The sequence below is a fragment of the Ornithodoros turicata genome, chromosome 3, assembly GCF_037126465.1.
Source record: "Ornithodoros turicata isolate Travis chromosome 3, ASM3712646v1, whole genome shotgun sequence".
NCBI classification, from domain to species: Eukaryota; Metazoa; Arthropoda; class Arachnida; order Ixodida; family Argasidae; genus Ornithodoros; species Ornithodoros turicata.
Window position 1 is genome coordinate 29,999,651 of NC_088203.1, and position 25,393 is coordinate 30,025,043.

The 25,393-nt window shown below is 47.4% G+C and overlaps 1 protein-coding gene across 2 annotated transcripts in view; it reads right to left on the reverse strand.

Annotated features, from left to right (window-relative positions):
• The window catches only part of LOC135388362 (uncharacterized), a 40,989-nt gene extending 20,989 nt beyond the window's left edge, over window positions 1–20,000 (reverse strand). The window contains exons 1-9 of one of the 2 annotated variants that reach the window (XM_064617879.1): window positions 19,821–20,000; window positions 16,185–16,250; window positions 15,018–15,206; window positions 10,026–10,286; window positions 7,340–7,555; window positions 4,496–4,702; window positions 3,878–4,081; window positions 3,597–3,815; window positions 22–231 (exon numbers count right to left, since the gene is read on the reverse strand). In XM_064617879.1, coding sequence (XP_064473949.1) covers window positions 22–231; window positions 3,597–3,815; window positions 3,878–4,081; window positions 4,496–4,702; window positions 7,340–7,555; window positions 10,026–10,286; window positions 15,018–15,206; window positions 16,185–16,242 — 1,564 coding nt within the window. In that variant the 5' untranslated portion in view covers window positions 16,243–16,250; window positions 19,821–20,000. Of the gene's footprint in view, window positions 1–21; window positions 232–3,596; window positions 3,816–3,877; window positions 4,082–4,495; window positions 4,703–7,339; window positions 7,556–10,025; window positions 10,287–15,017; window positions 15,207–16,184; window positions 16,251–19,705 lie in introns of both variants that reach the window. The other variant, XM_064617878.1, reaches the window with a different exon arrangement.
• Window positions 20,001–25,393: the final 5,393 nt, after the last annotated feature.

Here is a 25,393-nt window from a genome sequence, read left to right on the forward strand (position 1 = left end):
AGTATAGTCTTGCGTTTCTACCTTTGCATGCAGGTTCGTCGAAAAACGTTCCTTTGGTCCACCGTGCCGTCCGCCCGTCACTGAGCACGCACATGTATTTGCCCGACGCTTGAAACCCAGCAGCACAGAAGTCAACAGCTACATGTCCGACGACCTTGTCCCGGAAGCTGTGGTGAGCGGTGTTCACGCCGGGAACGGACAATGCCTCTGGTAGTGACGAGGGGCACAACTCTGCAATAACAATTTTGTTTGTGGGGTACATTTAGCTGGAGCGACATAGAGCGTCATAGGACCTGAAGACTAGCCATCAACACGGACTATAACGAGATGCAATGTGTAATTCGATGTAACGATTGTAACACAATGAACAATGATTGTGATGTGAGAGGGAAAAGGGGTGCCATTGATTCTTGTCAAGAACGGCACTGCTGAATGTGCCATAATATACTGAAATCCACTTAAGGGTCTCAGTATGGTGGAATTATACGGGATCTTTATTTCTATCAGTTACAGATTTGTTTGCAAAAGAACTATGACAATAGCATAGTTGTCGTTTTTGCAGATGGATTCTACGGCCAGGCGGACATCGAATCCATCCACAGGCGGACATCCTCTGGAAGAGAGTAGGGTAAAGTGGGGCTACTTGAAGTCGGGGTCAAGTTGAGGACATTTTTTATTTCTCGTGGCATTTTCTTAGCTATATTTTTTCTCGTATATGACAACATGGTGAGGAGGGCCGTCTGCGCTTTGAAGTAACGTGTTGACATTCTGCACTTGGCATTTTAGAGAAGACTTCAGACGCTGTTTTGCAGATGTTGTCGAGGTAAGAGGGGCCTCCTGTATTTCAATTCTTCGTTAGCAAACCTCGAAAACTCCGCCATCAATCCCAGTGGCCCTTCCGACGTTGATGTGCAGATATTTTTATAAGTATTGTAGATTCGGCATATAAATTCTTGCACCTTCAGTTCTGTAGTTTGTACCATGTCTCCGAATACGACCATGTCTAGGACGTATTGAAATGCAGCGATAATGGAATCGCGGCTCTTCCTTTTCGAAGCAGTGTTTTATCACATATTCCCATGACTTATAGTAGAGAGTACAAAATCTGTCCATCTTTGCAATGTAGAGCAATTGTCTCTTCTGTTTTCAAGTGCGCGTCTACACTTAATTAACAGCATATCTATGCTCATTTTATTGATTACATTTTTTTAGAATGTTATTAATATCCACATGCCATGAGAATTATGGAAATTGATTTACAAAAATATGTGATGAGTAAGAAAAAATGTGCGCTTTCAATGATTCTACGTACAAGGCCATACTAGAGCTCGTCCCTCCCTAACTGAATGTTGGTGTTGCGGGTCGTCGGGTTTCATCATACTTTATCGGTTGAATCCACTAGATGATCATGTTTATTCATTGAAAATGAGAAGTTTCTGTACAGATTCTATGGTGTATTCACGCTGCTTGCTTAGAAATGATTTGTCTGAATTAATTATTGTTTTGTTTCATGTTCGACTGATATTCTATGAGTTGGACATTATGTATGCATGATGTAATAATTGTGTCGTATTTGTTTCAATTGTTCACTCGATTGAGATAAGTAAAATAATCTCTGAGTTGGGAATGCCTCATATTTCTGAGTTGTGTTTCACATTTGATTCATCTGTGTGGTTCATCTATTTGTCCTATCTGTAACTTTCGCGAGCATTCACTTGCAGTTTGCTCACTCCTGCTCTTCGGTTAATAAAATACGACCTTGCCGTTATGATGCTGTCTCACTGCGCTGTGCTTCCATGTGCATTACTCGTGCGTGACCGTTTCGGCTGGCCCAAACAAAAGACAAAATTTAAACCTGGCATTATTTTTTTGAGGTCCTCAACTTATCCATAGGGTGAGGTAAGTTGATGAAAATATGTATCCTGTCATTTTTCGCTCGTACGAAATAAATATCTGGTTTGGCACCATAGTAATTTTCTGGATCATTTCTCAAAGGTTTGGGGATTGAGTTAACGGATTATGGCACAATCTAGGCGATTATTCTGACTGCAATTAACAAAACAATTCAACTGTATTCAACATCGACCACCTTACCCTATTTCTAGTTAACCAAATTTCTTAACTTATTTTTAATCTCGGGCAAAAGCGAGACAGCAGAATGGGAGACAATCCCACCACCCATCCCAACCCATCGCCGAATTTCCACATAAAAATGAGCTGAAACCATAAAAATGGGCTGAAATCTGGTGTTGCTAGTAAAACACTATGTTAGAAACAACTGCATACTGAATAACGTGCTCCTATAGAGTCCCATATCTCTGAAAGACATGGTTCTCCCCTCATTTCTTGAACATTTCATGTTTACGTCCTTTAGTGACACTCGGCAATCACAATATAGCGGTTGCAAGAAGGCGTACGCCACTCTCTTCTTCGGTCAGAAAAGGCATGATTCTATGCAGTGCTTGGCTTTGAGCGTGCTGTGCGGCAATAATTATTGTTGCCTTTACGTCGCGAAGTAGGTACATGATCGTGAGCGACGCAGTGCACAGTGGTCGATCTGAGGATTAATGTTGTCGACTTCTAGTCCTTGTAGTGTGTGCTGCCGAAATCTCAGCGCACACAACATCGTTTTTACAGACGGCGCGAAAAGAAAGCACCCCATTGTGCACTGTATGCCGGATACCACTAACTGTTACACATATTCTGTCTGGATTTCTCAAGTATGCAGCATATTTCAGTGAACCCTTTATGAACTTCATACCATTTCATCCTAAATTAATCTTAGGAGAAGAACCAATAATACCAAAAGAACGACTCTGACCTCCTGGACAAGGTTGGCTTGATGTATCTGCTTTAACTGGAAGGAGAGTCACGGTCCCTTCGAGGGCAAACCGAACCATGAGAATACACAGGCGCTCGCCTATGGCATACCCCGAAGTCCCCCGCAGGACAGAGGAATACCTATGACTCCCTCAGCAGGGGATGCCTAGAGTCCCTACATTGGGTAGAGTGACTAGGGTGAGCTCCTCGCTAGGGAACCGTCTTCATGCCCTTTTAGGACAGAGGAATATAGGTGACTCACTCACCCGAGACGAGCCCCGAAGCTTCGGGGGCCTCTGAATTAACAGCAAAAGTCTGAAAAGGATGGCCGAAGGATATCATGGCATCTGTTTGATTTGGGTTACCCCATGTATCACTTCGTGCCTCACTTCCCATGTAAAGTATATAACTCCGAAAGCTTCTACTTACCCTAGAATGCAAAAAAACGGTCAAACGCACAAAGACATACGTATACAATGAAACTACATGTAAACGATGAAAATAACTGGTCATGTGTGATGATGCACTCTTTGGCCAATAGCTGCCCTTGTGCCATAAAAACCAAAACAAACAAACAAATAGACGGCGTGCCCCTAAGCAACTTATTCCCTATGCCACCAAGTGCTGGCCATCGGGTTCAAACCCAGAGACTTTGCATCAGTACGCGGACGCGTCATCAACTGATCCACCAAGGCCGGTGTTATGTGACGTACACTATGAAGGGATGAGGGGCCGCGTATTCTGGCAGTATCAGATCGAAGCCTAGAGGAACTCACTTTGACACATTTCCTGCGGGATGTCCTTCAGCGATCCGTCCAAAGCTTTCCAGACACGGCCACCTGCGCACTTCAGGGTAGAGTACAGAGGCTTCTCGTCCTCCGCAATGCATTTAATCTCTCCGGCATATCCAACCGGCACGTCACCATTTTGAGGAACCTTCAACGTAATTCCTGGGGGGAGGTCGCCCGTACTGTTTCCGGTAACATTTCTACACCCTGGGCAAAGAGGACAAAAAGGGTACCATCATGTCAAACGTAGTAAAGTGAGTCTCACCCACCTAGACACCTGGGCTCGTACGAAGACTGTGCTGTGCGCCATGAAGGAAACTCACGTCCAGTACACACCAGCTTTCCCAATGCTTCGAAACCGGGAAGGCAAGAAACCGTTGCCTCATCGCCTTCTGTGCTATTCGTATAATTGTTGCTTCCAGCATCCAAACCGGGGACACCTAAGGCATCTGGATCCGGCGGCGGGCACGTTGCTGCAAAATGCACTTCGACTATATGAAAAATATCACGAAGTTCAACTATAGGGACCTCCGAGTACGTCTTGGTGTGCAATTTGAGGGGAAAGTGGATATTTGGAGTGCATGCATCATATGTTGTATTATGCCAGTGGAAAACTATCCGACATTAACGAAAAATCCAAAAGGCATGATGTCGTTTTCAATAATGGTTTCCACTCCATTGCGCTACCAAGTCCGGAAGCGGACACTGTTCACAGTTTCTGCATAATGCTTCTGCAAGAGAGCCCCCAATGAGAAAAAGAACGAAGGTACGTCCCATCTTCATATTATCGAAAACGTTGTCCGTCCATTTTAGGGTAAGCTCTACAGCTCATACCGACGTCATATCACAGTGAACCGCCGAAGAGACTGACACACATTTTCACTTACGTTTGCACAAAGGCTGATCAGTAAATACAGTCTTCCAGTACCCTTCGCTGCTGGAACCAAGAGCTTCGCACTTGATCTTGCCGAACGCCTTAAACCCAGGCAGGCAAACGATGTCAATGATGTCACCATCGGCTCTGTCTTGAAAGCGAACGCTCGCAATGTCCATGTGTTCAACCAGACCTCTTGGGACGGAATTCACGCAAATTGCTGCAATTGAAATCACAGCACAGACGTCCAGCCTGCAGTGTCAGAAAGCTATGTGCCCTTCTCGGCTAAAAATGTATCTGGATTCTGGTCTTTACCGAAAGCAGTCTTCCGCCGGCTTCTTCATGCACAGACGTTGGTGACGCACGTGCTCAAGGAATAGCAGGTCGCCTAGCTCACAGGGGTGACACAAGCCCGCCATTTTTGTAACTACCCTCAAGCGTGTGCTTTTCGCAAAACTGCCATCTTGTCCTGGCCTCGCCCACCCGGAGCGCGCCAGTGGAAGGACGCGTGGGCGGTGCCAGCTGAGTGCCATCTGGGAGCAGAGGTTCGAACGTAGACGGAGACGTGCATTTGGCGATGCTACATCCACTGGGTCGTTCCATCAACCACGGCCCTGAGTTGGCCCAGAGACGGCGCTGCTCGATCTGTCTGTGTGAACCTAGGGACGCGCGTTCCTTGGGAGCGCGAAAAATGGTCGGAGTCATGATCCCATTTCTGCCTCTTTTCTTCTTCTTCTTAGTGCGTGCGTCGGTCGGTCGGTCGGTCCGTTTGTTTGTTTGTTTGTTAATGAACGCTTTATGATGGCTGGATCATGACTCAGTACTTATCGCCGACGATTTCCGCGCTCCCAAGGAACGCGCTTCCCAAGGTTCACACAACAGATCGAGCAGCGCCGTCTCTGGGCCAACTCAGGGCCGTGGTGGATGGAACGACCCAGTGGATGTAGCATCGCCAAAACCACGTCTCCGTCTAGGTTCGAACCTCTGCCCCCAGATGGCACTCAGCCGACACCACCCACGCGTCCTCCCATTGGGGCGCTCCGGGTGGGCGGGGCGCGCGAGGGAGAGGGAAAATCTGAGGCCAGCTCTCTAGAGAATAGTCACTTTGTTTACATGTCGTTTTGCCGCTTACAAACTTATTTCCGTCGTCATAAAGCCAAGAGATTAACGTATTTTGCCAGCGTAAACTACGCGGTGCTTCTTCCGTATCTTGGTAGCCCATGCTCCTTAGTTTAAGTACATCGCATCGGCTCACGTGAGTCTTAACGCGTGGTCGTCATCACATCCTTGGAAGTCGTCAACGATACGAGGCCTTATGTGCACAACTGCGCGTTTTACTGCGAAATTATGGGATAAAAATAATTACCGTGATAGAAGGACATCCAAAACGCTGGGCAGAAACAACCGCATTGTTTACAAATGGTTTAGCCGCCGATCACGGGCGCCGCCATCTTTAAAGTAGCACAGAAGTCATTTTTAACACCCAGTTTTCTTCCTATAAAACTGTTAAGTTTGCCAGTAAGATGCACCATACGAAGTAATTTACACCACAGAGTCATAATTATCGCAGAAATTGAATTTAAAATACGCCGCAAAAAGCGACCGTGCGCAACGGTGGTGAAGAGCAGTACCAGCCTGTGATCTGCCTGGAACCTCGCGCTGACGCTATAAGGAGAACGCTCGCTGATTGGCCTAGAGAAATGTCTGCTACTCCGCTGTCGTCTGCTACTCGGCTGTTCGGGGTTCTTATAAAGCCTTTCTCCTTGCTCGGTAATGCTTCGGCCGCTCCTTCTATCCCCAATTCTCCGGGAGAACTGGCAAAACAGGTTTACGGCGGCAAAAGGACAATGTGCTGACCTCCACTGACCGGCAAACCAGAACGAGTCTCCTTATGCCGTCATCGGTGACGTGCCATCATACCTCCTCATCCTCGTTATAGCTGGAGTGGCGAGTTAAGGGTGACGGCGCGGAGCTATGTTTATATGAGTTTTTTTCTGGGAAACAAATTGCACCCATCAAAACCTTTCGCGCTACTCGGTATAATGACACACACACTTTCATCAGATGTCTTAATCTGATTTTTTTTTGGATGGCCCTCTGTACTCCTTTAAGGTCACGTGTGCCTTGTGACGTGCGACCAGGACCTGTCCAGGATGCATTGCGTTCGCCCAGCACGCTTTCCTCTATACGAAGCAATACATTGGATGCCACCCCTGTGGCCACGCTACACGTCGACCCATAAACAGCGCTTAATTGCCTCTTGTCACTTGTTACATTTCGTCTCCGTCGTGAGACGCAGTTAAAGAGGGTCGCTTGGTGACTTTTGACAAAACTTGGTTTCCAAAACCAACACACACGCGGTATTTGTGTGCGTCTTCGTCTCTGCATTTGGTTTTTGCGCATTTAATTTCATGATTTCATAAAACAGCTTTTGCAATTTTAGAGCGTTTTACGGTAGGCACAACCACACAAGTCATGGTGAAACACAAATACAAATACACAAGTACAAATAGCAGAAACAAACAAACAAACTTGATTCCATCCCAGGACACAAGGAGCAGTCCATCTCACTTGGTACGATACTCCGGATGTCAATCATTGTCATATGGCCATATATATCATTTTCATTTGGCAGATATCAGCCGAACACAGATCCCTATTTCTGCTGTTTCTACTAGAACGGAATCTAAGATCATGTGCGTCGAGGAGGGGATTGCCACAGCGCACGTGAAAGAACACTAATCCGTTCCAAATTAATCCATAGGCCGACCATTGTAGGGTCTCAGTGTAGAGAGTGAAGCAGTCGAAGACGGTGCAGAGGTTATATGGTCGCAGTGAAGAGGTCATAGGATCTTACCTTTACAATAGATCTTCTGGATGTCGTCTTGCCAATACATGTTGTTTGGTTTGGAAGGATTGGGTGCTAAGCAGCGGATTTTGGTGACGTTTATTCCAGTGAGCTTGTATCCTGCCTTGCACGCCAGAGTGACGGACGCGTTGCTAGTAACTGGTCTCGAGATTACGCCAACAGAAGGTTTCACGATATTGGCCACTGTGTGATTATTGCACGGCGCTGAAATAGGAATCCTCTGGCGTTACCCTTGTGTTGTTGATACATTATTTTCTCTGCTCCCTCCTGAGCACAAGCACGATCCCTACGCCTTTAAAAACGGAACTTCGCCGCATTGCTCCTAGCCAAGTATCAACCCGAGTGACATCGTTCTCGCCCCTGATTTACTGAAAACAGGGGAAGTACGTCATTTCTGTGGCATTATGCAGTTCATAGTTGCCGCAAAAATTACGCACACCTCTTGTTTTCATCAAATCAGGGGCGAGAATTACGTCACTCGGATTGGTGGTTGGCTATTTCAATTCAATTCAATTTCAATTTTATTATTAGTTATGCAATACACAGTATAGCATAGCTATAGAGGTGGGGCCTCCCGGGAACAATCTGAATATCATACGTGGCGACAATATCAGAACAAGTCATGGAATAGGATGCATATTATATGGAAGGTCAAGGGAATATTCTATCACGGTAAGGGAGAAAGCACAAGAGGGCAAAAGAAAAAAAACAAAATAAATAGATATAAGAAATAAATATAGGAAACAAAAACAATTGAGAATCAGCAAAAAAAAGTGGCGCTTATGAAGGAGAGCAGCGTAAGCGTAAACGCCCATGGGGGAAACACGACAAATAGGTGAAAAAGGTAATGTGTATCAAAATGGGGAACTAATTCATGAAGTAGATCCTTAAGTGGATCCGAAAGCGATGGAATGAACGTGCTGACTGTAGATAAGCCAGCAAGGCTATAGGTGCGTGCCATGCGGTGATCCACGGCACCTGAGAGAGTCAATCTCAAGCGGTTACGCCACTGAGCTGTAAAAGCCACATTGAGTCGCATCTAACGCCATAACGAAATAAACGGAAGGAATACTCTAAAAAATGAACTTCACCGCATATCAGGCTCCTAGTCAACCATAATCTCGAATGATATCGTTATCTGCCATGATTTGTTGAGAACGGGAGGCCTTTTTTGTGACACTTATGCTGTCCACAATTGTCACAAAAAAGGCGTACTCCTCCAGTTTTCAACCAGAGTTCGAGGTAACTCGTTACTGTAACTAAGTTCCTTTCTTTGGTAACTTGTAACTTAACTCTGTACTTTTGCGCCGTGGTAACTTTCAGAGGAACTCGTTCCTTTTTCAGGTAACTTTGCCAAAGTAACTTAAGTTCAAAGTTACTTTTAACTCGCTTTTCACTCACTTCCACATATTTTCTTGCTTTCTCTCCGGATCCTTCATGGCATTTTTTCCCATAAAACGTGGTATTCAATCAGTTACAGTATCTTATTCAGGAAGTAAGAACCGCTGCCATGGAAATGAAGCTGAACCATTGTGCGCCCACAGGGGGTAGGTGCAAAGCGTTCGAGTAGATCTCTCCCAGAGAAACGTCACCATGACATTGATAGACAGGCTGAAACCGAAACAAATCGGAAGGAGGGCTGGGTTCCACGAACGGGCACTTGTTTGCTGTCTCCCATTGAAAGCAATTGAAAGAAAAGTAGGACCGGGGGTCGCGTCTCTTTAAGGGACCATGTCGTAATCCCCTCAAGACCGTGGCTTGCGGGCGCGACCTTGTTCACCCCTAGTTTCGAGCGTAGTTCAATTCTACCAAATTTTGGCGCTGTCGAACACTATGACGTCATTTGTTTACAAACAGGGAGAGGTCTATTGTTGGACATAAATGAAAACGATCTAAGCGTGTTGCACTCCTCCGCGGGCAACTCAAGGTCTAACTCAACTGCTCACGTGCGCTGCACCTGCGTAAAGCTATTTTGTGTCCGGAGTAACTTGGAAGTAACTCGTTCTTTTTTTTAAGTAACTCAGTAACTGCGAGTTACATTTCATGCTGAAGAACTTGACTTGTAACGAGTTCTTTTTGACGGGTAACTTCTCAATCTATGTTTTCAACAAATAAGGGCATATAACGATAAATTTCGAGATGATGGTTGGCTAGGAGCGTGCTATGCGGAAAAGTTCACTTTTAAGAGTGAACGATACACAGTCGTTCGTACAATCGTACAGTGTGTTTCAAAACAAAACTGCATTCATCGTGTTAGAAAAAAAAAAGTTTCTAAAATGTAAATGCGGTTCCCACTGAACATACATATACTGTTAGAAATGAACTTCACCGCAGCACGCTCCTAGCCAAAAATCATCTCGAATTACATCGTTTCGGGTTGAATGATATAGTTAGCGAAACGTTTTCAACAACTCAGGACAGATAACGACATCATTCGCCATGATGGCTGACTAGGAGCGTGCTCTGCGGTGAAGTTCATTGCTAGGAGTGTAGACATGGACCAACTTACAGGGGCGGATCCAGAGGAGGGGGGGGGGGGGGCGTTTGGCACCAAACATTACTTTGTACATTGGTTCCCCCTCATCAAATTACGCTATTCGTCAAAGAAACAGCACCCCCTCCAAAAACAAAAAAAAAAGGTAAAAAAGAAGAAAAGTAGGAGAGTTATGCTCACCAAGGCAAATAGTAGACGGTATGGCCCTTTCAACTGATGCGTCCCAGACTTTCCAAGTGGGTCTCTTCAGTCCGGAAATTGGTGCGACGCACTTGAGCGTCTTGTACCTTTCTTTCTTGGACTTGTTGGTGCACCTGATGGTTAGCGTCTCTCCGATAGGAACGTCGTCTTGCGATGTCAGCACTCTGTCGGGTTGTGTTCCAGGGGGGAGGTCGTTCCCAATCGCAGGCGCGTAGGGAACCGGAGCGGATGGTTTGCAGCCTGATAGTGAACCGGTAGCGCCCCAAGAAGATCGGTTACCACGGCGCATTTACCCATTCCACTCCATCATTCGTTCGGCGGACGAATTTCCTGATTTATCCGTTCCTGTTCCGCACGTCCCCACCTTTGTCAAAAACGTAATGGTCACGTGTTTCCTAACAGCAATACTACGTGTGGAATCATCCATCCCCAATTAAAATGTGATCCCAGCAGCATCATTGAATCCATTCTTCAAGCATGAACACAGTCACCTCAGGTATAGTATCCAACGTCTTCTTCCTGAATCCTCTCTTCAGGGTAGTCCCAAAAAGAGAACCACACTCAAAGCGAACGGTTATATATCCGAACCGGATCGTACACGTGCAGCGCACGTACGTGGATATAAACATGCGTACAACTTGCACACGCGATATATTCACACATGGACCAGAATATGAAGCATCGCTCACTTTGCTTTGTGCCCACTCTTCTGCCACTTTCAGTCTTACTTGTGTAGTTCCCGAACTATTCGAATATAATCGGTTAAGAAGAAATATCGATTCGATTTGAAATTCGAATATAGAATCCCGTATTGGATTCAAATCGAATGTAGCACATAATTATATACTTCGTTATTTAAATAAAATCGTCCCTGGCCACATCCAGCCCTCCAATGCTCTACCCTCAAAGCTCTCTTCACCTTTCCGAATACCAATATAGGACTTCGATCCTTATTGTGAAGGGACTCATTATTTCATTCCCTGTATCACCAGCAGCAATGGGGTGGAGTATCGCCCCTGGCGACGAAGCTGTCCCATTCATCATCTCGCAATAAAGTTGTTGTTAAAATCGAATGTTCTCACAGCCCTATAGTTATCACGCAGGATATTGTTCGCTCTCCTATTCTGTTAATCGTTTTTCATGACCTGTAGGTGGCGCATCCAACAACTCCAACATGGCGGACGTATCCACGTTGTCGCTTAGTTTCGATTTTGAGATTTCTGAACTGCAATGTTAATTCTCGATGCGTTGAAGGCGAACGAGTATTAAATGTTGCTCATATACTTCTGGCATGCGTAACCGGGCTGTCCAAAGAGAAGGCAATAGTTGTCGCGTATTATTTGCGAAGTTTCGGCAGGTTTGATCAACCACATTTTGTGAAGATGAATTGCACGTTTACCGGTTGCGAGGCCGAAATAGCAAGCAGCGAGAATCCTGCGCTGCAGGAATGTGAGAGACATGCAAGCACACGACATCTGCGCTGCAGTTTTCTCTTACAGCTAACATCTTCTAAGTGTATAACGCGTGTACGAATTTACAAGTTACACGGTAATGTTGTGACATCTGTGTGTCACTGGTACGCATGTGTTTGGGAAACCTTAACGAAACGTCGCATTCTTTCTGCATTCTTTCCCAAGTGGTTTGACGAGCTCATTAAAATGCAGAGTTACAAAACTGACTTGGTATACGTTTTCACGCTATCTTATGCGCTTTCTTCCACATAATGGCTATTCAAGTTTGCAACAAACTTCTTCTGTTTTACAAGAGAGAAACTGATGTTCTGAGGCTGATGTTTCTCTCTTGTTCAACAGGTGCCGCTTGCGTCGATTTCCGTCGTATGAATGTGTGTATGGGTGAGCAAAAAATGTAAGAGTGAAAGGAGGGTAAGTGAGAGTGAGTGGCTGGTTTGTCGTCCCTTCAGATGACGCACCCCGAAAGTCGCTGGAGAGGCGTGTTAGCTTAGCTCAATTGGTAGAGCCCTGGACCGGTAATCCAGAAGATGTGGGTTCGATCCCTACAGCTGGCTAACCTTTTCAGTGACTTTCATCTTTCATCGTTTCTTCTGTTTTGTCTAGACAAGTTTTTACTTCACTTCCGGACGTGAGTTCCACAGCAGTGTGCTTCAGAAAAAAAAAAAAAAAAAAATGAGAGAACGTTCATCAGATATGTAGCCAGTACCACTCCAAGAGCTCTGCCACACGCACACAAGCATTGCGATGTAACAGGTTTGCTGATTTTGAGCCGCTCAATCCATTTCTTCCGAGGATGCTTTCTTTCTCGGCGCTCAGAGTCGCATTGTGACACAGAACAAAACTAGTTTGGTTTAGTTCGGTGGTCGTTGTCTGCAATGTTTACTTCATCCATGATTTCAACAGCAAAATACGGGTTCAGCTAAGGGATTCATGCGAAAAGCAGCAACTTCTCCGCAAGTGTACGCGGGGTCGGCCGGGTGTACCTGGTTTTGTCTAGTCCCGAGTTTCACCGCTGTGGGGCGTCGATTTGGCGAAAAACACGAACAGAAGGCGTACCCTTGTGCGTGTGTGTCACCTCGCATTTTTGTTATCACTCGCGCCACAGCACTAGACGTACGCCCCACTTACCCAAATCATAAATGGTTACTTGTGTTTTATCTCTTCGGTTGTTGTTTGGCCATCGTCAAGCTTGGAATTGAGGAACAAGAAAGCTGGTCACAATACATCAAGCCTTTGTCTGAACAATGGATGGCATAATGCTGCTGGCGTCCAATTTTAAATGCGTAGGTGGATGCACACAACATGTTCTAGCTGGTGAGAATATCATCGTTTCGTTTCTCAATCTTGTGTATTGGAAGGGCATTGAATTGAGACAGAGTCTGACGCCGTGTGCAAAGTGCAGTGTGCAACTTCTTAACGCATAACAAAGTAATGCATTATAATTCGGTAATGAGTACTGCTATAATGCATAACATCTTGTAAATGTGTAATGCAACGCCATTAATTTTTGACCGGCTAATGTGAAATGACATTCCTCATACTTGGTTTGAAAAATTGTGCATTGTTTAAACCCAGCAGTAATGAATTGTGCGTGGTACAGGCTAGAAAGATCTCCGAGCTTGGCTCCTCCCAGTCACCATCTCACCGCTCACCACAAGCTCACCATGAAGGGGCACAACTGGAATCTTTGAACACAATCGTCTTCTAAGCTGCAAATAATCTTATCTATGATTGCTCATTTAGATTGGATTTCTGAACCGTTTTCAACAAATCAGGGTAGATAACGATATCATTCGAGATGATGGTTGGCCAGGAGCGTGCTATGCGGTGAAGTTCATTTTTAGGAGAGAAATGGTGGTGGTGAGTTGTAAAAGGGCACGTCGTTGCCGGCTTCAGATGTGGACAACGTCACGAGTGACGCCCTGAGGGTCTAAAAAAACACCTCCACAAGCTGGAGTTTTGATCGGAGCTAAAACCTACGACCTAAGATATCTCCGTTTCTCACCATCGCCCTCGTATACTCTAAAAACAGATTTACACAGCATAGGACCATCTACGCCAACCATGGCCGCGAACGTTAGCGCTGTCGCTTCTGATTCGAAGAGACAGCAAGGCGTACGCCTTTTTGTGTCAATTACCATATATCCAAATTGACACGCACAAAAAAAAGCGTACGCCCCCCTCTGTTCTCGAATCCCTACACTCTTAAAAATTAACTTCACCGCACAGCACGCTCCTAGCCAACTGTCATCTCGAATGATATCGTTATCTGCCGCCCGTTTTCAACAAATCAGTGCAGATAACGATATCATTTGAGATGATGGTTTGCTAGGAGCGTGCTATGCGGTGAAGTTCATTTTTAAGAGTGTAGTAGTGACTGGTGTATGGTATTAATGATAATGATAATGCATCACAAAGTACAAGTAATTTCTTACTCTTACGTATTGAGTCATCGCTGACAACAGGCCGTTTAATGCAGTGGCGGTTCCAGGATGTTTCGGGGTGGTGTACTGTCGACAATTTAAAGACAGATCTTCACCGTGTAACACGTTCCGAGCCGACAATCATCCAGAATGATAATCTCGCCCGTAATTTGCTAAAACGGGAGGCACATCCTCTTTTGTAACATTAAGCAGTGCATAGTGACAGAAAATAGCCCCCGCCTCCCGTTTTCAACAAATCAGGGGCGAGAACGTTGTCATTTGGGAAGATTGTTGGCTAGGAGCGTGCAACATGGTGAAACTCTTTTTTAAGAGAGTATTCAGTTATCGCTTCTTGATTTGAGGAAATAGAGACTCGTATACGCGTTTTTGTTGTAATTCAAACTGCCACAAAAAGGCGCCTCCCCTTTTCAACAAGTCAGAAAAATACTGCTTGGCGACTGGTTCCGAGCACCCTTGTGACGGAAGGACCGGAAGCCTTCGTGGCAGAGGAAGTTGTGGAGTGGGCTTGTTATATTTACCCGAGAATGTCATGTGCGCAGAGCGTGCTATGAGGTGAACTTCAGTTTTTGGAGTGTAGGACAGCATTCTACATGCATTATCTGCGACGCATTATAACTACAGAGGGCCAGGGAGGGCAAGGACATCCGAGCCCCGATAGATCTACACTGTTAGAAATGAACTTTACCGCATAGCACGCTCCTAGCCAACCATCACCTCGAATGATATTGTTATCTGCCCTGATTTGTTGAAAACGAGAGGCGTACGCCCTTTTTGTAACGATTATGAACAACATAAGTGTAATAAAAAAGGCGGCCGCCTCCCGTTTTCAACAAATCATGGCAAGTAACGGTATCATTCCAGAGGATGGTGGGCTACGAGCGTGCTATGCGGTGAAGTTCATCTTTAAGAGTGTAGTTGTTCAAACATTTTGGAGATCCTCTTGAACTGGAGTGACTTCTAAGGCAATATATTACCAACGAGAGTGAGGTACGTTCTGTCCTAAACACGTTAAACACTGACCCTAACTACCTAACCTATACATAACAATAACTGACCTCGGCAGGAAATCTGGCTTATCGGCGGGTCCCAATCGCCCGTTGCTGAACAGTGGAGTTTCGTGCCCTTGATTCCTACTAGAGTGAAGCCCGCTTTGCAGGCAAGATCGAAGTCTTCGTTATTGTCCTTGCTGGGTACTGCCTCGGAAACAGCATCCAAGTTCTTGATTGAACGTCCACTGCACAGCGCTGGAAGAGAACCGTTACTCAGTTTATTCACTTCGTGCAGGACACTGTTTGCTTATTTCCTGATTCAGTAAGCTGGTTGGGTATAAGGGTTGGTTACCGAAAATATTATTGTTTCCGGTTCCGGTAACCGAAAAACTCGGCTTTTCGTTTACGTTTACGTTTCTGGACGATTTTCGGTAGCGGTTTCTGTTTCCGTTTCCTTCTAAGAATTTCGTTTCAGTTTTCGTTACCGAGGTAATTTCGGTACTGGTTTCCGTTTCTCATCCGGAACTCGTACTGCCTGGTTTTGACTTTTTCATGTCAGATTGTCAAGTTACATAACAGATGCAAAAGGACAGCCACACCAAACACAAACACTGAAGACGTTAATGCAAAGGTCCGTCACGAATCTTATACACCTCAAGTAGATGCCGCTTTAGGTTGCGGAAATACATGCCTTTAAGTTTCAAAAGTTTCCGCTCGTGCGCAAAAATAACACGTCATTCAAAACTTTCGTGGTCATCTTGCTGCGCAGTGGGCTCAACACGAAAGAAAGTCCCGAAAATACAAGGAATGAATGAATGAATGATGACTGGAAGAATAGTGCGGATATATATATAATTTTCATATGAACGCGAAAACAGTGAGGGAAACGTCCTGCCTGAAAACTTTAGTTTCCGTTAACGTTATCACTTTTGAATTTCGTTTCCGTTTCGGTTTCTAGTGGTGGAGACTAAAACAATTTTGTTTCCGTTTCCATTTTCCTTTCCTGTAGAATTTAGGTAATTACCGTTTCTCGTTTCCGTTTCCGGTAGCCAACCCTGTTACTAATACGTCGTAAGTTACTATACGAAAGCGTGACAATAGAACACTCTTGCACAACCATAAACTACACATCTGGCAGATGACATAGGGGCCCCCAGCTGTCCAGTGGGCAGAAAACTGTAGTAAATGCAGAGTAAATGCCGTGGAATAATTCTAGAGTGGCGAATGCCTCACCTCGAACGAAGGATACGCGAAGCAAAACGGTCATTACAGCCAGAACTCCCCGCGTCATGGCGGCACCTGTACAAGGAGTCATGCATCTATAGTTATTCTGAAAGAAGACATAGTTGACAGGGGCGGAAGCGACTTCACTGACAAGTTCACAATTATTAATCGCTTCTGTTCCTAACGAGGTACACATCATGATTAAGCTATAGGTAGTAATATTGCTTTTGTGCTGCCGGTGTACGTTTGAAGAATTGTCAACTTAGAACATGCTGAATCCTGAGAATCCTTCATGCCGAATCGTATAACTATAACCTAGGCTAGCTAAAACCTGTGAACCTCTAGATTCAAACTGGAAACCCAGTTCGCCTCAAGTATTCCGATGTGAAGCAAGGCCTTGCCGGTTTCGCATAGAACTCTGGAATAGCAGCGCCATATTGTCAGGAGAGTTGCAACCGAAACAATGGAGTTGTCTCGCAAACAAGTGTCATGGTCAGTGGAGAAGCCAGAAAAGTACTTTGGGGAGGTTCTATGTGTGAGAGGAAGATTTCCTCCTCGTTTCCCTTTCCCAAATGCACGGCCAAAGGTATAGTTACCTCGATGGATGTAAATCCCCCCCCCCCTCTTCTCTGGCTACGACAGTGGTCATGGGTTAATGTTGAAAGATGAAAGTCACTGAAAAGTCATTGAGAAGGCGTGTTAGCTTAGCTCAAGTGGTAGAGCCCTGGACCGGTAATCCAGAAGACGTGGGTTCCAGTCCTGCAGCTGGCTAACCCTTGCAGTGGCTTTCATCTTTCATCGTTATTTCTTAGGTAATTTGAGGCTTTGTATGTATTTGTCCCTTCTATGTTGTTCCCCCCAGCCTCATAACATCAGTTCTCTCATGTTTAACAGTTGCCGCTTGCGTCGATCCCTGTCGTATGAATGTGTGTATGAGTGAGCAAAAATGTAAGATTGAATGGAGGATGAGTGAGAGAGAGTTACTGGCTTGTCCCTTCAGATGACGCACCCTGGAAGTGGCTGAGAAGGCGTGTTAGCTTAGCTCAAGTGGTAGAGCCCTGGACCGGTAAAACAGAAGAGGTGGGTTCGAGTCTTACAGCTGGCTAACCTTTTAAGTGACTTTCATCTTTCATCGTTAATTTCTTATACCCAAAACGCACTGTCACAGACAATCTGGATCGGTCGGCGCAACCCTGCTGGGCACGCCGTACCGTCCGCACTTCACGTTCGTGATCTTCGTTCTTATTTGCAGCCGTCTGGTGGACGCTTTGCACAATACCTCCAGGAGTTTCAAATTAAAAGAAAACACTGGTCGAGGATATCTACTTGAAATAAATTCACATTAATACAAATGCGATTTCATCTGTTTCGGCGTTTGTCGATGTTGTTTTCTTCGTGCGGGCCGCTGTCATCGCCGCCATCTTGCACCCCCGGAACCAGCAGTGCGAGTAGCGAGAAGACGAAGTAGTGAGAGGACGCCACTGCGACTGCGCCAACCCTCCTCGAAGTGTGTAATCATGTTCGCGAACGGGGGACACGTGTCTGCGTTGTTGATCTCTGTCGCCGAGACTCGCTTTGTCCGCACCTGAGAACGATCACAATCGCTGCCTAATCACGATTGCACGCGATGTGGATCCTGTATCAGTGCGTTTTGGGTACTAGGCAATTTGAGGCTTTGTATGTATTTGTCCCTTCTATGTTCTTCCAGCCTCATAACATCAGTTCTCTCATGTTCAACAGTTGCCGCTTGCGTCGATCCCTGTCGTATGAATGTGTGTATGAGTGAGCAAAAATGTAAGAGTGAAAGGAGGATGAGTGAGAGAGAGTAACTGGCTTGTCCCTTCAGATGACGCAACCTGGAAGTCGCTGAGAAGGCGTGTTAGCTTAGCTCAATTGGTAGAGCCCTGGACCGGTAATCCAGAAGAGGTGGGTTCGAGTCCTACAGCTGGCTAACCTTTTCAGTGACTTTCATCTTTCATCGTTAATTTCTTAGGCAATTTGAGGCTTTGTATGTATTTGCCCCTTCTATGTTGTTCCAGCCTCAGAAAATCAGTTCTCTAATGGGTTAATGTGACCATATTTCTCCGACCCCAAGGCAGGACACGGGGGGAGCAGCAAATCAAGCACATTTCACTTCAACTGCGCACTGTTACGTTTCGAAGTGTGTCTAGCTGTATGATTCAGCCAGATTGTATTCCGTCTTTTGAATTTCGTTTAGGACGTAGAGTTCCGTTTGCAATGTTCTTTCGTCGAGCAAGCACATTAAATACCTTGGCCAGAATGTATTCTGTTCACTGTGTCCTCATATACAGTCAACCCTCGATTGATGAACACCCTCGGTTCCCCGAAAAATCGTTCATAAATCGAGGGATTCATAAATCGAAAATTCCGTTAAGTGAGTACTGTCGAGCAAATGGAACAGTATTTCCGAGTTGGTATTGTGTTTATAATGCAATATATTGTGTCTAAGGAACGAAATATTTAGTCCTGAACTTGCCTAATCGTTTAACTTCAATCCCGTCATTAACGTCAGCGTCGCGATGGTTGATCACCATATTGAGATCACTTTTTTTTTCTTTTTTTTTTGGGGGGGGGGGGCATCGTTCCAGCCACAAGGACAAGGATCGTTTAAGACAAAACAGCGTCCAGAAGTAGGTTGGTGGGACAGCAGGACCACTTCCGCAAAGACGGGATTGTCACGCCTAGAGTCCCCAATTAAGTATGGATTCATGCTCAATGAAAATAACCTGCCAAGTTTTAGCGAATAGTTGCAGAATCGACAATTTCGTTCATTGTTTCACTAAGTAATTTTTACCATGTTATCCTCTGCGTGGGCATGTAGCCGGTTGTATAGAGTGAGGGGGGGGGGGGGGCGATCTCGTTATGCCTGAAACTGTATAAGAGGGCGTTCACACGGGCCAACTTTCTGCACCAACTCGGACAAACCTTGGAGTTGGTGGCAGTCGGCCGACATCACCAACTATGACCAACTCGAGTTGCTGGGAATCGGTCGCCGAGCGTAAACTTCGGAGAGTTGGTGGTGGTCTAACCAATCAATGTGAGGAGCATTGCCACGACCCTCGAGGGCGTCAAGCGATTTCGTTCCTGTCGTACTGCCTGGCATGGGTTCAAATCCTACAGGGGTACTTGAGAATGTTTTCTTTTTGTTACTTGCGCCATAAGAATAGGCATTTTTTGGAGATACTGGTGATCTTCTGGCGAAATAAAATGACTTCGCTTTGAATAATGACAGTTAAACAAAAGTCACCAGCGGTTGGACTTGGACCCATACACCCCGGGGCGGAGTTAACGAGTTGGTACGTGTGAACGTGGAGACGGTACCGTTTTGAAGTTCGTCCAAAGACGTTGAGCACTTCGAGTTGGTCTGAGTTGGTGCTGAAAATCGGCCCATGTGAACGCCCCCTAAGGGTCGCGCTTGACATGACAAAGTTTTGGAATAGCCGTTGCTTTAGACCATCTGACAAGAACACGGCTGAGCAGGACGACGATGATCTCAATTATGCACCCACCTGTACGTGACGAGAACTGTTTGGTTCTTGGAAGGCAACACAGAGAAGCAGAGAAACAGAGAAGAGAAACAGAGACCACGTATTCGTTCAGAAACAAGTTCGTAGAGGCCCGAACCTGTGATAGGATAGAATGCCCCTGCCTTTCTTCTTCTTCTACCTCAGAGCAATGGCCGTTAGCTCCCCCCTTTCGTCGTCCTTCTCCTTATTCGTTCTTCTTCTTCTTCCAATGAGATGATGGCCGTGAGCCACTAAGGGAGATTGGCCAGGACAAGAGGGACAAACGATGTTTGTCTATGTTGTTGTTGTTGTTGCTCCTCAAGCGGGATGGCGCTTATCCGCTAGGGAGATTGGCCAGGACTACTGAGGTGCGGTCAACAGGATGTTAGAAAAGAGTTAGATCCACTCAGAGTTAGATCCTCTCAAAAGAGTTAGAATCGGTTAGAGCTGGAGATGAATGACATGATACTATGGAGAACAGCGCGGTCCCTAACGCCATTATGGGAGGCTCCAAGGGATAGCAGAGATGTCAGGGAGAGCTGAGCACCGATGGAGAGAAGAGGGGGGACGAGAAGGCGACGACGAATGGTGGCGTAGGAGGGGCAATCGAGAAAGAAGTGATGGACAGTCTCGGTTTGTCCGCAGTGCGGGCACGCAGGTGCCGATTCGAGGCCAGCACGGTGAAGATAGAAGTTCAATGGGAGGGAGAGGCACCGAGCACGCGTTACAGAAGTTTCGAACACACGGCAGCCACAATGCTCAGGATTCCAACGGAATAAGAGGTGTTCATAGCCAGGACGTGGAGGGCGACGCCGCGCGACTGAAAGGAAGCGTCTGTAGCGCGCCCGGACGATGTCAGCTATTGGAGGAAGGACATCCAGGATTGGCCCAGAGAGTGCCATATTAGCCAGGGTGTCAGCGGCTTCGTTGAGCGGGAGACCGCGGTGACCAGGAATCCAGGTGACAAGGAGATTGGAGATGTGGCTAGGTGCAAAAGCAACTAAGGTGGCGAGCAAGGGGCTTGTAGGACTCTCAAGGGAGGAAATCACAGAAAGAGAGTCAGAGAGGAGGAGCACCATTTTGAAAGCGATGGGAACCCTCATCAGCGCTAGGAGCATGGCTAGAAACTCACTGTGAAAGACCGGTGTGTAGTCCGGGAGGCGGACGGGACTGTGCAAGTCGAGCTGCGGAATGACAATGCCAACTCCCGCCCGTTCCTCAGAGACAGATGCGTCCGTGGCGATGACCAGGTGATTGGGAAACTGAGACATGTGAGTGTCAAGCTCTGCTTTCAAATAAGTGAGAGGGGCATGTTTGGCATCCGAATGAAAGATGCTGAGAACCTGGACAGAGGCTGGCGCGGGAGGCACAACCGGCTGGGGGACATGGGCAAGCGAAACATTCAGGGGCGACAGGAGAGATTGGGCAAATAGCAACTGGGGAATATTGGATCTGCGCCACCGCCTGCTAGTCCAGGAACCCAAATCTCTGAACGATTCAATGTGGTGAGAAGCAAGAGGGCTCTGCGCCAGAGACAGGAAAGTGCTCACTGTTAAAAGATGAAAGCGGGCTTTCAGTGGGAGCACACCCGCCTCAAGATACAGGGCGTCGTTAGCAGTATACCTGGGAAGGCCGAGACACATGCGGAGCGCTTTCCTCTCTAAGACGAGCAGCTTGCTTATCCGGTAGTCTGGGAGATGAGAGAAAAGGACACAGCCATATTCGAGGATGGGACGGACATAGCAACGATAGACATAAAGGAGGGCATTCCTGCGCATACCAACACGAACGCTGGAACAACGCTGGATGCAACCCAGTGCCGCGGAGGCTCTTCGGCTGATGTGGTCAATGTGGCGGCCCCAATCCATCCTGTGATCATACCACACACCCAGATACTTCAGAGACTCAGGTTGGTCGATGCGATCATTGCCTATCAAAAGATTGAAGCTGGGCACCACACCACGGAAGCCCACAGGCGGAAATAGGAGCACGGCACATTTCTGGACCTTTAGACTCAGATGAGCGGATGTGGTCCAAGCCACAATAGTGTCGATGTATTGCTGGGTCAGCGTGTACAACAAGTGCAGCGATGAGGCCGAGGCGAAAAAGGCGATGTCATCTGCGTAAGTGATTGTCAGAATATTCGCGTCCAGTGGAAGGGAGCTCATGAGTATGTTAAAGAGCAGAGGGGAAAGGACAGAACCTTGAGGCACCCCTCTAAACAGCTGATGAGGGGAAGAGACGAGGTGGCGGTCCGAGCATTGGAAAGATCTTCCAGAGAGAAAATTCCTGACCCAGGAGAGAATATAGGGAGGGATACGGACAGCAGCCAGCCTGTGCAGCAGGACGCGGTGCTCAATGCTGTCATATGCCTGTGCAATGTCTAACGTCACCAGAGCTGAGAGGTCCCCATCCTCCTGTGCGCGGCGTATTTGGCTCTCGAGGTTGACGTGACCCATCCAGACGGAACAGCGCTGACGGAAGCCGATCTGGGTACAGTTGTAGATATTATTGGACTCAACAAAATCAGACAACCGGCGGTGGATCACTCGCTCCACGGTCTTGCACAGGACAGACGTTAGCGCGATCGGCCGAATATTGTCAATGGCAAGGCCCTTGGACGCAACCTTCTTCAACAGGATAACCCTTGCTACTTTCCAGTCAGGGGGGATCCAGGACGAGCTCAGAGAGGTGTTGACAATTTCAAGCACGACGTTGGGGTGAGCAGACCACAGAAATTTCATCATTCGAGCTGATACGCCATCCGGACCGGGAGCAGATGAAGGGAGCGCACGGATAATGCAGTCCAATTCGTCCCATTCGACTGCTACGAATCCAGGGTGCGGCGACACGGAGAACGGAGGAGGAGGAGGTAGGGCAACAGTGTTATGGAAGCGCGCGGCGAGGCCCTTGGCAACATCTTCAAGACGAGACATGGCATCTGCATCGGATAAAACGTGGAGCTCGCCAGGTGAACATGAAGTCTGGCCCCGGAGGAACGAGATGTGCCGGTGAAGAGCCCTCCGTTGTTTCGGGAGAGATAGGAAAGAATTGTGCTCGTTGTGAAACGCACGCTTGGAAGAAGAGACAGTCCTCTTGAAAGTGGCCTTTAGGATCTGGTAGCGTGTCCAGTTGGCATAGCACGAGTTGGACAGCAGTTGCTTCCATGCAGCTTTCCGTCGCCTATAATCCCTTGTACAGGACTCATTCCACCAGGGAGCACAATTCGAAGGTGAGCGTTTGCGCACTTGGAAAGAAGATGACCCAATGGCCTGGGAAATAATAGATACGGCAGCAGCAGCACGATCACCCATTGGCATGTTGTTGCAGGTCTGCAACAGCGCAGTAACTTTCTTTTCCTGGAGTGAGCGATTGTGGTGGATGACGAGGGAGAGACGTTGGGCTGCCGAAGGCACCTCGAAGAAAACAGGAAGGTGATCACTAGATGTTCCACAGGAGACAACTTTCCATGACAGAACCGGAACGCGTGAGCTGTACAGCGTGAGGTCGAGAACGGAGCGCGAAGAGCCGCGTGCAAAAGTCACTGACCCATCATTTGCAAGAGAAAGGTTATGGTGACAGATCCAGTCCCACAGTTCGCTGCCACGGGCATCAGTCCTGTTATCCCACATGACATGATGCGAGTTGAAATCTCCCGCAACAATATAGTCGCCGGCCATCTTGGAAACCACATGATCAAAGGTAGAGGAGGACCGAAATCCTGCCGGACAGTAAACGTTGATAAAACACAAGGGGCGATTGCCCGGCATGCGGAGCTGCACCGCTAGTACCTCGCATTCTGCAGACATCACCTGCACCATGATACGCGAAGAGTGAACAAGCCTAGAGGAAATGAGGGTTAGCAGGCCGCCACCTCTACTGGCACGCCTGTCCAACCGAAAGGAGTGAAAGCCAGGGAGAGAAAAGGAACGATAAGGAGCAAGCCATGTTTCTTGTAACAGTATCACATCGGGGGAGACAGAGGAGACTAAGGAATGTAAGTCAGGTAAAGCGGAAAAAACAGAGTAGCAGTTCCACTGAAGCACGCGGACGTTACTCATCCCCGAGGATAGACTGAGCAACCGCAGCCGCAAGGACATCGCAGACGCCTGTCTTGCCGCGGGTCTTGCTGTCGGTTTGACTGCCATTCTTATGATCGTGGTTGTCACCGTTCTTGCTGCAGTTCTTAATGTTGTTCCTGTTGCGTTTGCCAACGGAGGCAGAGCACAGAGGTGGTGAAGGAGAGGCACCGCGCTTTGAGGTAGAGGGAACATCATCATCATCCATCATGGAATCTGCGACAGTACAATCAGGCAGAGAGAGCGGAGGAGGGATGGCGACGGGGTGAGAGGTAACGGGTGCAGGTTGCGGCGGATGAACCCCGGTGTCCGCACTAGGAGAGGAAGGAACCTTGGGACCATCAGACAGCACAGCCTCTGACAGAGTAGGGAACAGAGACGTGACCAGAGCAATCAATGGGCTGATCTCGTCCCTCAATTTGGACACAGCTGCCTCGACGGCGCTGGTGATCAGCTTCTCGAGGTTACCATCAACAGGTGTCTGAGCTTTTCGTGCAAAGCTGAACCCACGGCCTTTCATGACAGCGGCAGCATCATACCGCGAGCAGTGACGCGTGTCCATGATTTCCAGCAGAGAAGTCTCTTGGTCTCGGCTACTGCAAGTCTCACAATCAGCAAGGTGAGCTTCACCGCACAGGCAGCATTTCAGCGGTGACCCAGCAGGGCAGGAGGATTCGTCATGTTGGTCACCACAGCGTCGGCAGCGTACATCGGACTTGCAGCTCTTGGCAGTGTGACCGAAGCGAAAGCAGCGTTTGCATTGAAGAGGCCTGCGGGTGAAGGGGTCCACACGAAAGATGAGTGGCCAGGATTTGATCTCAGAGGGACAGCAATGACCGGCAAACGTCACAATGACCGTTTCAGTGGGGATCCGTCTCCCGTTTTCCATGCGACTGCAGCGAAAGGCTTCAAGCACCCCGATGGAGTCGAAGAGATCAAGGAGCTCGCACGCGTGAAGGGAAACATCGACGCCTCTCACGACGCCCTTCGTGCAGGCGAGATGGTGCGGAACGAAGGGTTGCACGGGGATGCCACCAAAACAGAGCGTCGACAGCAAAGCGTGGACAACTTCCAGGTTCCGGGACCTACACACGATACCGTCCTTCCCGTATTGCCTGACCTCTGTGATGTCCCGGAAGTCAGGGGTGACTAATTCAAGGTTGCGAATTAACGCCTTGGGGTTCTTGGAGCCAATACATGAACCGTTTGTTGGCCTCAGAACCACGGGAATGCTACCTAACCCGTTCGCAAAAAAATGGTCTAGTGGAAATGCAAGAATATCAACAGAGGCCGACCAGTAGCGATCAGGGTCGCCTATGGGAGGAGCCATAGCTCCTCCTTGCTGAGAACTGGCCAATCTCCCTCACCTCGAGCACAAGCAATCAAGCCGCAGAGCAGGGTAAAAGGGGTCCGTCCGAGATCGCCGAAGCAGAGCAGAGCCAAAAGCTCTACGAATGACTCCTTTGCAGGAGCAAGGAGACACTAGAAACGTCCGAAGCAGCCGCTGCTTTCGAACTCCGCTGTATTTCTAACCCGCGGGGTCCACTTATTCTATGTCTATGTCTATGTCTATGTCTATGTCTGTGCAGTTCTCCTGACTTCTTCTTCTTCT